Source organism: Euprymna scolopes, chromosome 22, assembly GCF_053919585.1.
Source record: "Euprymna scolopes isolate OS-2025 chromosome 22, ASM5391958v1, whole genome shotgun sequence".
Classification (NCBI taxonomy): Eukaryota; Metazoa; Mollusca; class Cephalopoda; order Sepiida; family Sepiolidae; genus Euprymna; species Euprymna scolopes.
In genome coordinates, this window is record NC_136503.1 from 42,231,854 (window position 1) to 42,246,426 (window position 14,573).

A 14,573-nucleotide genomic window follows, 5' to 3' on the forward strand; every position below is an offset into this window, starting at 1 on the left:
TTGCTTAGAAGTATTTCTGGATCAGCATTTTAAAGGTTCCGTTTGCATTTCATTATTATAAACTTGTCCAGTGAGAAATAAATAAAAGAAACAAAGTTAAATTACTTTTATGAAATACCATTGACGTTTTATAGTCTCTACTTAAACTATTCAAATATATTTTTGTTTGATCTAAACATAATGAAAGTAATGACTGTAGAGTTTACTTGAGGGAAATGAATTTCACGTTTGGTTATAGATATTTTTATATACATAAAAACAATTAAAAAAAATAAAATAAATCAGATTCACTCTTATTAAGTATTTTTTTTAAAGTATATTTTAAAACTTTGATATGGATAAAAACTACTTTAAATGACCCTTGTTTAAAATTGCACAGATATTTTAGATTTGGGGATAAAGAGAAGTCCTTAAAACTGGAAACTTTTATCCAATTTAAATGTACTATTATTTTCCAGACAAACAAAAGGTGCAGTGAAAATATAGCATTATTGCATACAGAATAAAGCTGCAGATAGAAGAGAAAGAAAAGTAATAGGCATACATGTACATGCACGTATATTTGTAATCTTAAGAGGATTGCAGACTACTTGAGATTCTGGTTGAAGCGGCACTATTCCACATCTTGGTCTAGCCTAACCAATTAGGAAGAATATTTTATTTAATTGACCGACTTCCTGATGCCAATGGCTAGGGTGGCCAGATAGAAGATGCCCAAGTTAATCCAAGCAGGATAATATATTTGGCTTAGCTTTATCTATATAATGCCAATATAAGATGCTAACTTTTATATGCGAAAATTAAAATGCAGCTACTGACGTGCCCGTTTTAATAAAGGCAAGGTTCAAAATTAGCGATATTGTATTAAAAAAAAAAAAAAAAAATCCAAGAAAGCATTCTAAATAAATTTTGGTCGATTACATTTAAGATGGATTTTTTTTTTTTTTTTTTTTTAAATAAAATATTTTAAAATAAATCTTTTTGATAAAATGTTCTAGAATTTTTTTAAAACTTAAAATAGCAACAAAAAGTGTTATCATTGCTTACAAAGTTTTAAAATGTCTGCTCGTTTGTATTTTATGTTATTTGATATCAGAAAGAATAAAAAATAATATTCATAATTGAGTAATATTTGAACACTGACCTGCTATACTCATTGTTTTTCTTTTTTTAAATGACAAATGAGTCAGAAATCGATATCTGCACTGCATCAGTGACAAAAGAAAAGAGTAAAAATTTGTTTCAAATTCCGAAAAAATATGTACCACCGCTGATTATTTACTAAGGAGGGTATCATAAAAGTTAATATATACATATATAGAGACATTTTCAAATAGACAAAGAAAAAACTAATCTTTATATAATATAACCTAGATATTTTATGTTACTTAAATTAAAATTTGATACTTTTTGATATATATATATATATATATATATATCTCAAAAAGTATCAAATTTTAATATATATATATCTTAAAAAGTATCAAATATATATATATGTATATATAAATAATACAACCTTTTCTAATCCAAGTCATCCAAATCTGGCACGTTTTGAGATTTCTACTACTGTTAACCCTTTTCATTTGTAAACTAATAATCCTCAGTTTTTGTCGTTTTTTTTTTTAATGAACAGCCACAGTCGAACATATCAAGCTTAGAAAATCTAGATTTCCATTTTTTTCAAGTTCAGTTCTAAACATGTATAACAAAGGAGCCAACAAGTGGCAATCAAAGATCTAAAATAATGTTCATGCTGTAACACACATTGGATTTTCAAATATTAACCTCAAGTTATTAACCTTTTTTTTTTAAACATACATGTGGCATTAATTCTGATATAAAGAGCACATTTCAAAATGTATCCTACTAAAATTCTTTAACTTGAATAGTTAAAAAAAAACCCCTAAAAAACAAAAGACAAACAAACAAAAACACACAAACATGGATGCAAAGATATTCAACATCTTCATCTGTGTAAACTTTATGCTTGATTGTTTTTGCAAAAACAACTGTATATAATATTAGAAATATACAAAATAGTCACATAATTTCAAAAGTTATAGTAAAAAAAAAAAAAACAAAAAAAAAAACAAAAACATTTTTAAAGTCAATTCTTAATTTGCAAGCTACTGATGCTATCTTGAATGTGAAATATATTTCAATTAAATTGCTGAGAATCTATCCTGAATTTGCCCCCTACTGAAGAGATGTATTTTTTTCCAAGTTTTCTTGTGTTAAAAAGGTAATTTATTTTTTATATAATAGGTGGGCAATGCCGAGTAGCTGTGAAAAATCCAAATCAGGAAATAGACAAGGATTCAAGGTTGTATTGTTTTTATTACTTTAAGAAAAAAAATTAATTGAAAGCAATATTTAAAAAAGATTTGTCATTTAAAAAATAATTTATTAACCCACCTCAGAAAAATAGCACAGTATTCTTTCCATTTATCTTTTGTCACAAGAGAAAATAATAAAAGTTAGCAGCCAAAATAAAATCTCATGAATTAATTGGAATAACCTTCAAAGCCAGATAATATGATCAAAGTAGTCATCATCATCAGCATCAGCATGAGCCAAGCTGGCTGAATCGTCTTCACAGAAGCACTGGGAGTAAATTGGGATCAATGGAGATTACTCTCCAACACATAGGATTTTCCTTAACGTATAATCAACATAGAAATGAACATGACTTTCTTTGGGAGGGGAAAAAAAAGAAGAAGAAAAAAAAAAGAAAGAGATTATCTAAATGTAAATTCAAGGAAATGTTCATAAAATGAGAAAAACTAAATCGGAATGTCAAGAAAATGATTACTAAAAAGAAACCTGCAGCTTATTTACTCAGATTTACAGAATTTGGCAAAATGTAGTCAGCAAATGAGAAAAAGAAAGCATATATTTTTGACTATTTAGTTCTTTAAAAGTGATGAAAAGATATTTAAGGCTAGAAAATAAAATATCATGCAAGATATTTAGTAAGATATTAAGCCCCCCTCCCCCAGTTAGAATTTTTTAGTTTCAACTTTTTAAACAATTCAATACTATTTTCATAATATGTTAACTAACATATTATGTGCTCCCCTCCATTATTTTCCATAGAAAAGCTAATCTTTTTTATATCACATTGAACATGCAGGTTGTCTTTTGCTTTATTTAGGATCACAATTGAAACAGTTGATTCCTACCTTTAAACTTTAATTCAAGCCAAAAAATGACTCCAGTTTTCAAAATCAATTTCTAACATCAAGAGGGCCATAATACATACAGATGTTGGAGATATTATTATTATTAGCTGATTGTGGCCCTACTTTTAAAATTCGAAAGATTTTAGAATTGTTAAACTGGAGAATATATATAGAAATTTTTTGACATGAATTAAAGTTTAAGGCAGATGATTCAATTGTGCTTTACCCCCCCCCCCAAAAAAAAAGATGTGAATTTTCAACCATTTACCTATCATTTCAAAGAACCGAAAAAAATATATGACTAAAGTGTAATTGTTTAAACGATTCAGAAAGAGATAACCAAACAAATTAAATTCATAAGAATTGGAAAATCAAACCAAACGACTAAAGAAACAGATCTTAAACTTACATGTTTTTTGCTTTTTTTTTTTAAATAATAAATTTGTAAAATTTCCTTTATTTCTGGAAAGAAAAAATTGTGACAGTTATTGTGTTCCTCCTGCAACATGTTGGACTATTAGCACCAGGAATAGCAAAACACTGATGTAGGATTGCGTGCAGTGAAGGAGGCCACACATAAAAACAAGGTCAAAATGTTTTCTTTGCTTTCTCCCAGGAGAAAGTACCCTAGGCCTCATCTTAAAAAAAAAAAAAAAAAAAAAAAAAAAAAAGCAATATCTAAGTATGTCAATGGAAAATTTTTTAGATAGGTTTTCACCATCATTCTATAATTGTTTCATTATTTTTATATATATATATATTTTCTTTTTCTTTTTTTTTTAAATAGATTCCTGTGAAGAAAAGAAAAAAAAAAGAAAAAAAGAAAATAAAGTTTACTTTCTAACCCCCTTTTTATTGTGAATTCGCATCTTTCAGATGTTGGTTCAATATGAAGTCAGTTTACATCACTTGCAATATAGCTGCCTTTAGCAATTCCAAATGTTTTTGTTAAGATTTTTTTTGAATGAAAAAAAAAAAATTTTTTTTTTAAATGGAAGGACGCAATTAATCAACAATTACTAGAAATGCAAAACATAGCCCATTAACAAGATTTACGTTGTATATCAATTAGTGGCAAAATAAATTTAAGACAATGTTTGTTTTATGACAATCTCAACCATTACAACTATTTAAACGCGGAAAAATTGGCAAAATATGTGGGGGGGGGATACAAGTATCATAAATATTGCAGTTATTGAAAAAATAAATATTAGAAACATTTAAGATTGCAAAGCATTGTAGACATCAAGGGAAACTGTAAGCTTTTTAAAACTGAGAAGTATAATTATTATATAGCTTTCTCAAACATTTTGTTCTTTTTACAAGGCAAAGGTGTTCAACTAAAATTTTCAAATTAAAAGGATTTTTTTTAACAAGTAGATCTGAAACAGTAACAAATTCGAGTATTTCCTTCAAGATTATGGTTATGCATACTATGGTTCATGCAAGAGTAGCCTGACTTAGTTTGTTTTTCTGGTATGTCAACCTTTTTGGGTTATTTAATGTCAACACACAATCTTTATAGTAAAAGATTCATTGTATTATGGGACACAATATAGTACACAAATTGCTATTTCACCCATAGTTGAGTGGGGAGGTTTGTAGGTTCATACCTTTTCCAATGGTGTTTTCACATAATTTAACACAAATCTGAACATGGAAGAGCCGATTCCTTAGTCAGCAACCATATCCAGTGTGCCAATTATGTACTTGGAGCAAAGCTCATACGTCCAAAAGTTAGGTCAAAGAAGACATTGAATGCACGGAAACAAAATTTTCTTTCTACACAAATTGTTTGGGTGGTCAATGTTAAATAGATCAATATTCTTGAAAGAGCAAGTTTGTTTGTTTTTTTTATTTAAATAAAAATAAAGAATAGACAGTTAATATTTGACACAAGTAAATATTCGTCCTGATTTAATACCAGCATATTAAAAAAGGCGTCACCAATTTCTAAACTTTGATAGGTTTACAAAAAGATCAAACAGCTCATTCAACCAATTACAATACTAATAAATAACTAAACTTTTCTTGGCAGAAAAGTTTAGGCGGAAAAGGTAGTTGTAGTTTTGAGAGCTATGAAGTATCAGTGCAGGAAAGCTATAGTAAAGAGCACACACACATCAGAAAGCAAACCTTTCAAAATTGGAACAAAACCGAAGACAGATCTTGAACAAATAAAGGGCTCAATCTATATTAATAAATAATAAAATATATTTAGCTTAACACTTTACTGCAGTTACACAGTATCACTAATGATTAAACATGTTTCCAACTGATATCAATCGAAAAAAATTTTGTGATTGATACCAATTGGAGACATTTCTGATGATTGGTGATATTGTAAAACTGCAATAAAGTGTTAAAGCTAAATACATTTTAGTATTGTATCAAAGCATATTACAGAATTTGTTGTAAATAATATGTATCGAATGCAAAAGTGATCACTACCATGAAAAGTAGAGCAGTTATAATAATGTATAGTTTACACTGACATTGATAGTTTTGATTGAAGGGTGTAGCTCTGCAGAAACTCTGAGAATGTCAATATAAACCATATATATAGATTTTTCAACAGAAACGATGGAGGCCAAGTATTGCTGACAAAAGGATTTGGTCAGGTTGCTGATCAACAAAAAATGGAACCTATAAGAGTAGATGCTCTTTATTAGTTGCACTTTAAAGTTTGTGTTTTTGTTAAGGACTAGACAGCATTCTAGCTGATTAATTGCAGAAGGCAGCCAGATTGTAAGACACCTACCAGCACCACATGCAAGCCCCAGAAATTTAGGGAAAAACAGTGAAAGAAAGAAAAAAAAAGGAAAAAAAAAAAAAAAAAAAAAAAAAAAATACCCCCCACTCATTTCCTTCCCAATTGAAAGTATGAAAAGGAACAAAGAAATACTGCACAAAGCAAAGACACCCCTCCCCCCTTCTATGGAAGAATCCCCCTTTTTTTTTTCTTTCTTACATTTTTCTTTTAAAAAGATAATCATGTGGAAACAAGATCCACTGATTAAGATATTTTTTTGTCTCTTTTTTTCTCAAGTTCTTGCAGTAAATATCACAATGTACTCTTTGTAAAAATTATTTACAATTATTCAAGAAGAAAATGGAAAGACGTGGTGGTAGCATCACATTTTACTTGGATTATCAGTCTTTGGGTCTGATGACTTTGTTACTGCTGTTTCTGAGGCCTCGTCTTGTGGAGGTGGTTTTTGGTGCTGCTCCGGCGCAATTTGGAACAAATTTTTTTGGAACAGATGATCTGTTAGAGGTTTTTTAGGGGGTGTCGACCCAGTCGGAACAAGATTTACATTGGGATACTGCCACCCTTGCAAGAGAGAAGGTTGGCGAAATAAGGGAATCCTATTTAATACTGTCCGATTGTAATGTGACTGGCTACTATGCTCATCAGTCTGTTGATAAGAGTGATTCTGAATGCCCTGATGATGGGAATCAGAATCGCTATGCCCAGAAGACCAGTGAACAGGGGAGGAACGAGATTCCAGGTGTTCCGATGGAAGGTCAGGCAAGTGATCTTTCGAAGATTTATAACTATTTGTACTATGGCTATTATTGTCCACTTCAGGCAAAGAAGATAGTACGTTTTTTGTCGATGTCTCCAAATTCGATGGCGAAGAATCAACGTTGACCTCGGACAAAGACTGAACTGGCGACATGAAAGCGTACGGCGATGCAGACCTGCACGGCCCTTGTACATCCGGTGAGAGATTTCTTGACTGTTTGTTAAAACTTTCCATATATTTAATAAGGTTTCCAGGTATTCCAGCTGAAACAGTTGGAAACAGTTCCTCACTTTTTTGTACATTCACAGCCATTTGAGAAATAGTTGCGTTTCCAACTGGTAATGGTGACACCAATGTGCCTGGGACAGCCTGCAGAGTGGTAACTGGGATTGGGCTCAACATTGGTCCATTGCTTACGTGCTTGATGAAATCCCCAACATGTATCCCGCGTTTATGCAAAAAATTCTCCACCTCCTTCTTGTGCTTTAACTGGATTTCATCCAGTTCTCTTTTTTGTCTAAAAATAAAAATAAAGTAAAGTAAAAAATAAAAAGTAAATAAAATAAAAGAAATGCAAAAAAAAAAAAAAAAATCCTCTGGATGGAAAAGAAAATCTAAAAAAAATAGAAATCAAACAAATTGGTGCAATTTTTGAATGAACTTCTCTAAATAACCAATCCCAACAAATATTCTAGGAGAGAAAAAAAAAAGAATCATTGTAAATAGATGTTTGAAATAAAATTATATACAAGTAATTTTAAAAAGTAAACTGTCTAATTTGAGTTTTAAACATATATAATGGTTTATCTGAAAGGTGAAATAGCTACAGCAATGTAGAAATTTATTTAAATTAATGTTGTGATGTCATTTAGGTCATTATTGAAAAATGCATTCATTTAACATTTTTAAAGGAATTAACTAAAATTATATCTTATTCTTCTAATGAACATATCATGAGCCATAAAAACTAGCTATTCAGAATAAAATATTCATTTTGTAGGAATTTGTCAATGATGAAAATTGAGAAAAATTGCTTTTACTTTATTATAAAGTTGAAAATTACCTTAATATATAGGTACATCATAAAGAGTTAAAAAAAAAATTTGGAAGGATACACTTAATCAACAACTATTAAAAATTGTAGCCTAATAAGGCTTACATAGATATGATGTACCAACTTGGTGGCAAAATAAAGGTGATAGTTGTTTGATTTATTTGAGGGAGGAGGATACAAATATTGTAAATGTTGTAAGTTATTCAAAGAATAAGTATTAGAAATATTAAAGTTGCAAAGCATTGTAGATATCAAGGGAAAGTGTAAGCCTTTGAACTAGAAAGTGTAATAATGAAGTACTAGCAGAACCCAGGGAAATTCCACGGTAATCGAAAACATCATCACATAAGCAAACAATAGAATGTCCTCCAATAGAATAATCAATGTAATATTAGTTCCAATCAGACTGTGAATTAAAAAATAAATATCTTTGTAGACAAATATGGATAACTGCTATTATTACAAGAAATAGAACTAAGACACTGGCTGGCAAAAAATAACAGTATTTTGATCTGCACCGACCAGACACTGGCTGGTGACAACTAATTATTGTGACCCGCATTGATTTAACACTGGCTGGTGATAAATAACTTATTAGTATTTTGATCTTTACTCATCATACACTGGCTAGTAATAAGTATTGTAGTCTGCACCGACCAGACACTAGCTTGCAATAACTTAGTATTTTGATCTGTACCAACATTACACTGTTTAGCGATAACTTAATAGTATTGTGACCTGCACCCACCATACACTGACTGGCGATAATGTATTGGTATTGAGATCTGTAACCACCAGACACTGGCTGGTACTAACTTAGTATTGCAACATGCACCCATCATACACTGGCTGGCGATAAATAACTTAGTATTGTGGTCTGAAGCCACTAGACATTGGCTGGCGATAAATAACATAACTTAATATTATTAGTAGTGTGATCTTCAATAACCAGATACTGGCTAGGGGTAAACTTACTTATTAGTATTGTGATAGGCACCGACCATACACTGGCTGGCAAAAACTAACTTATTAGTATTATGATCTGCACCCACACCCACCAGACATTGACTGGGGATAAATAACTTAGTATTGTCAACGTCACTCACCAGACACTGGCTGGCGATAACTTATTAGCATTGTGACCTGCACCCACCATTCACTGGCTGGCAATAAATGACTTAGTAATGTGATATGTACCCATCAGACACTGACTGGCAATAAATAACTTATTACTATTGTGATCTGCACCCACCGTACACTAGTTGGCAATAACTTACCAATTTTAAACAATTGTTTATTAGTCATTTTAGAATATTCTATTTTCATACTAAAGGAATTCAGTAGAATAATGGTTGATGCAATTTGGAATATTCCATTTTTATTTTAAAGGATCTTCACTTTAAGGGATGTTCAGGATGATAACAGTAGAAGTGAATTAATATATAGATCATATAGCACTCCTAAAAGTTTTACTTTTACAAGGAAAAGGTGTTCAGCTAAGATTTAATAGAACCAAAAGATGTAATGAATTCAAATATTTCCTTAAAAATTATAGTTAGGACTAAGTTTCATACAAGAATAGCCTGGCTTAGTTTGTTTTCTGGCATATCAATCCTTTGAGATTGTTTAATGTCAACTCAGTTTCTAACATTAAAGTATTTACTTTTTTCCATAAGGAATAAGCAGTTTTCATATTTACAAATGGCATTATTAATATCTATTATAAAACTAAATATAAGTTTGTTTTCTTAAGGTTTTCTTAACACGAAATACATGTTAAAATATACTTCAATTCTGGGACATTGGTTTGAAAAGAATTGTTTTAATTAGCTGTAATTTATAATTAACTGAAAACATTTCAAGAGCATTTAAATAAAGCATGACTTTTTCAGTGTTATCACCTAATTTAAATGTGTTGGTACACACTACAAACACATATATAAATTAGATAGCAAAATAAGTATTATTCTTATATAGAAGTAAAACAAAAGAAAATTAATATTTCCATATAATAAGAACAATATAGAAATAAATAGACATATTTTTAGTTATGCAAGAACAATGTCTTAACAGATATCACACTTTATGAATTTTCACTTGAAACCAAAGTAGAGGAACTAATAACAGTGATTGTAACCCACAGGTCCATCTAGTTGTCTTTATATGCAAATGCACCGTAAAAGTTAAACAAATATTTTTCTACATGATATAATAAAGTCAGAAAACAATTTTTCCCTATTTCAGCGACCATTACAGCTTTTGAATCAAAATCTTTATTATCTTAAAAGTAAAATTAATTAGATTTACAAAAATGAATTTTTTGAAATTCTAAATTGTAAAATATATAAATGTACTTTTTAATTAAAATAATAAAAAAAAAAAAACATTTAAAGAAAACTGAATAAAAAAATTTTTTTAAAACATTTTTTTGCTATCTTTTAACATAGTAAATTTCAGTAAGAATTATTCAGATTAAGATAAATAAGGACTTGGCCAAGCTTTAATTTTATTCTAATACACCCATTAACATAGTTTGTATGTAATTATCACATGTATTAATGCAGCAAGTGATGTTTTTTGCTGATACTTGTGATGTAAGGGATAGTATGTTTTAGACTGCTTTCCTTATCTTAGTTGCTTACACTTTTACCTTTCATTTTTTTTCTTTTTTAAGCACATTAAGAAACCAAAAATAACTGATACAGCATATTTAAAAAGGATAAACTGAGAGCAATCTAACAGGGTGGATTAAATAAAGGATTCAGTGTGAAACTCCCATAACTGTTGAGTTTGATTCAGATTACTGAAATTTTTAACAGCTTATTTTACTAGTAATACTATGTAGTGAGTTGAGCAGCAAGATGTCTGTTTACATTACACTTGAACTTCTGCATGTCAGTACAGTTAGAGAAGTAAGAACCCAAAATGGAATTCTAAAGTCTAGCAGTTCTAGACAAGAAACTATTAAGCATTTGGGGAACTCTATTGTGTAGAGGTGGGATTTTGCTGCTTGTCGGGGGTATTTAAATCAAAGGGGTACAAGGGCCTATAGTTCGTCAGAGCACATATCAATAAAATACTTGTAAAACAGGCAGAGGGATGCAATATTTCATCGATGGAACAGAGGTTGAAGCCTAGCTGACAGTTTGGGACCTATTAGGTTGGTGACTTTTGAACCTTGTCCAGGAATTATTAGCAGATGCACCAACCCAAATTTGACAATACTCCATACATGGACGAATGTTGACCTTGTAGAGGTACAAAATCCTTTCAGGCATAAGTAACTTTCCAGCATGGTAAAGAGAGCCCACCTTCCTGACAGCAACCCCAGCAATGCCCTCGATGTATCTGTTCCAACTCATGTTCCATGTGAATGTTAAGCCAGGGAGTTTGAATGAAGTACTTTCAGGTAATACATCATTAGCCATAGCTATTTTGAGAAGGTTTCTTGTAATTATTGAAGGAAACAAGCTTAGTCTTGGTAGTATTGAATGTTTTACCATCCATTTTTGTCCTCATTCCACTACAGACTGGAGGCCTTCCTCTAGGGTTTCTGCCATTGCATTGGATTTGTAGATAATCTGTTGATTATCCAATGAAAATATATCTCTGTGAGCGTCTGTTACTGAAAAATTTATATTAGATTGGACAGAATATGTATTCAATGAAATCATATCAGATTGGACAGAATATGTATTCAATGAAATCAATTGGAATATTTTATGTAAAGAATAGACCTAACATTTCCATAATGCAGTAGCAATTACCAATTTATCAGATGCAATACTTCAGAAATCTAACTTTCAGAATTCAATTTTTTCTTATATATATATATATATATATATATGATATCCTTTCTAATTGCAGGCATAACTTAACGTAATAGGAAACAAATACAAAATAATTGAATTTAATTGAGGATTTACATAAATATGAAAGCAATAATCATGCTTAGAATAGAATTATTAAGCAAAAATATATTTTACTACATATTTTAAAATTATTTTTATTAAAATCTCTACAAATATAATATACAAGGTATCTTCAATAAGTTTCCAGACTTTTTTCATATGTACATGCATGAAACTTTAGTCCCCTTTGAAGTAATCTCCAGCTGCAATCCACTTGTACTGTTCTAACAACTTCTGGAAGGCCCCATGGAAGTCCTCTCGTTTGAGCGTGTCAATGACCCTCATTACAGCCTCTTCCAACTCTTTAATTGTCTCATAACAGCAGCCTCTAAGGTTTTCCTGGAGCTTAGGGAATAACCACAGTCACAGGAAACAATGTCTGGACTATATACAGGGTGAAAAACTGTCTTGATACACATTTTGACCAAATAGTCTGTAACAAGGATGGAACACCCTTTGGGCAATCTTGCCGCAAATCTTCCACATCTTTAGTTCCTTGCAAATAATTGTTGTGTGTACAGTTCCCACACACCAAATTGTGCACTTATTATCTCTATAAAGACACGATGATCCTTATCCATTAAATTCTTTATTTGGTTAATTAACTTTGGTGTTCTGACTTCCTTACTTCTCCCACACCTCTCATCATATCTGCCTTCCTTAAACCTCTTATGCCACTCAAAAACTGATGCACCAAAAGCAGTCTGAAGCATTCCATACATTTTTTGTGGCATTTTTTCCAAGTATAAAACTGAATTTTATTGTATATCATTCTTCTGGAGTGTCTTCACGTCCAGATTGCATTTTTGAAATTCACTAGCTGTGAAATTCAGGCTTTAGTAGCGTGTATTTCAATTCCTGCTATAGCTGTTCATTTAACCTGAAATCATAAAAATTGGTCAGTCATCTCATAAGATGCATAGCAATCAGATACTGAATTTTCAAGAGTCTACAACAATTTTAAATGCTTGTACAAAAAAAAGTCTGGAAACTTAATTGAAAACATCTCTTGAATCTCATCTCATTCATCATATAGCAAAACTATGGTGTCTAAAATATTTTACTACTTTTTTTTTTCTTTCAAAACCGTTTTAGATTATTTAAAAAAAAAATTATTTTTTTAAATAATCTAAAACGGTTTTGAAAGAAAAAAAAAGTAGTAAAATATTTTATAGACACCATAGTTTTGCTATATGATGAATGAAAGAAAACCACTAACAAATATATTTGTTTGCTTATAAAACTTAATATCATCAAAAACGCCAACTGTATTAGACAATGGACTTATATAAACCATAGCCATTAATCAGGGGATCTTGCTTGATGAGAAACTATTGCTATTCTGGTTGTTTATAAATAGGCAATGCTTACTTGCATGTGTCAATAGAATATAATATTCAATTTTATTTTCATGCATCTTTATATCGGTCATAAAAAATTGACTCCTACTCTCTTTAAAAAAAAAAAAAAAATTATTTTTAAATAAATCTTATTGCACTGTCAAGCATTACAAAAATTAATCTGTTCATGGCCTATAATATAGACTTAACATTTGATTTGGATTGGCTTGAGGGTTTATAGAAGTTATTTATAAAAATACAATTTTCTTTGGCCTACTATGCCCCAATTAAAAATTTTTGGTGGTAAATTTCATTTTTACATGCGATATAAATCACACAAATATGGAAAATCTGTATATTAATACTAATTTAACTTAACGTTAAAAAGAGAAAAATAATAAGATTGCATGTACTCTCTGCTTTGAATGGACCCAAGATGAAGAAACAAAAAGTGAATGCTATGATGGAATGCATGCACCTAAAGAGTGCTTGGGAGAATCAGCCGACCTTATGTCTGGCACAGGTGCAAAATAAAACAGGCTGTGTGCGACATGCAGGTCAAAGAGTATAGAATTCATACTGACGAGACTTTGAAGATAAAACAATTACACATGGTCATACAAGAAAGAAAAGGAAAAAAAGACTCATTCTTATCAGATGCACAAGAGAACAGATCGCAGCACCAACAGATTCATTTTAACTTGACCCTACACCAATGAAAAACTGTAATAAAGGCTGTAATAAAAATATACTAATTTAATTTCTTAATGTTGAATTTGAGTGATTATTTCACCCTACATATATAGAAAATATCTATTCAACTAATCTGTGCATGTCATAAAACATTATTCACAAGCCAATCAAGTCTATTATCTTAATGATCATAAAAAAGAATCAAATTTTGCTATTCTAAAATTTTTTAAATTTTTTACTCAATATCAGTGAACATTGTTAGTTTTATATTTTGATTAAAATTTTATCTTACCTTCATTCTTCTTTTAAATGATTTTACAAAAGTTTTAATTTTCTGTTTATTTTGTGTTAAAATAATTATGCCGATTTGAATTATTCACACTGCTGTTCTTATCTTAGATGCTATTTTGAATGCTTTCAATGATATAGCCTCCAACCTTCTTCAGGTGCATCTTGTCAAACTTAAGCTATATACAATTACAAATTACTTAAGACTTCGACCCAATCATAGCCGACGGGACGAGACAAAGCTACCCTTGCTGATTAAATAAAAAGTTCCATTAGAGGTTCTATCTATACAGATTCTCGAGCGTAACACCCCCCCCCACAAGATTAGAAGTTACATTGGCTGAAATGTGAGAATAACATCCAGAAGGAGAACCATAGCAATCATCAATCCTCAGCTAAAAAACTCTGAAGCAATTATGTTGATGTTCTCTTTCTTTTTGTATACTGAATTCTTTAAAGAACAAAAAATAAAATAAATAAAAATACAAACAGTTATTAAGAAAATAGAAAGTATTTTCATTACATGACCTATAGAGATTCAATTTTTGTTTTTTTTCCGTCTTAGGTCCACT

General features: G+C 30.3%; 1 protein-coding gene across 13 annotated transcripts in view; it reads right to left on the bottom strand.

The window, feature by feature from the left end:
* The window catches only part of LOC145243377 (uncharacterized), a 158,086-nt gene that overhangs the window by 24,312 nt on the left and 119,201 nt on the right, over positions 1-14,573 (bottom strand). For 3 of the 13 annotated variants that reach the window (XM_080106209.1, XM_080106206.1, XM_080106204.1), the window contains one exon: positions 6,039-7,232. The exons of 1 other annotated variant lie outside the window; for it this stretch is intronic. In XM_080106209.1, coding sequence (XP_079962335.1) covers positions 6,320-7,232 — 913 coding nt within the window. In that variant the 3' untranslated portion in view covers positions 6,039-6,319. Of the gene's footprint in view, positions 1-6,038; positions 7,233-14,573 lie in introns of those variants that run through there. 9 more of the 13 variants (XM_080106210.1, XM_080106208.1, XM_080106207.1 and 6 more) reach the window with 3 other exon arrangements.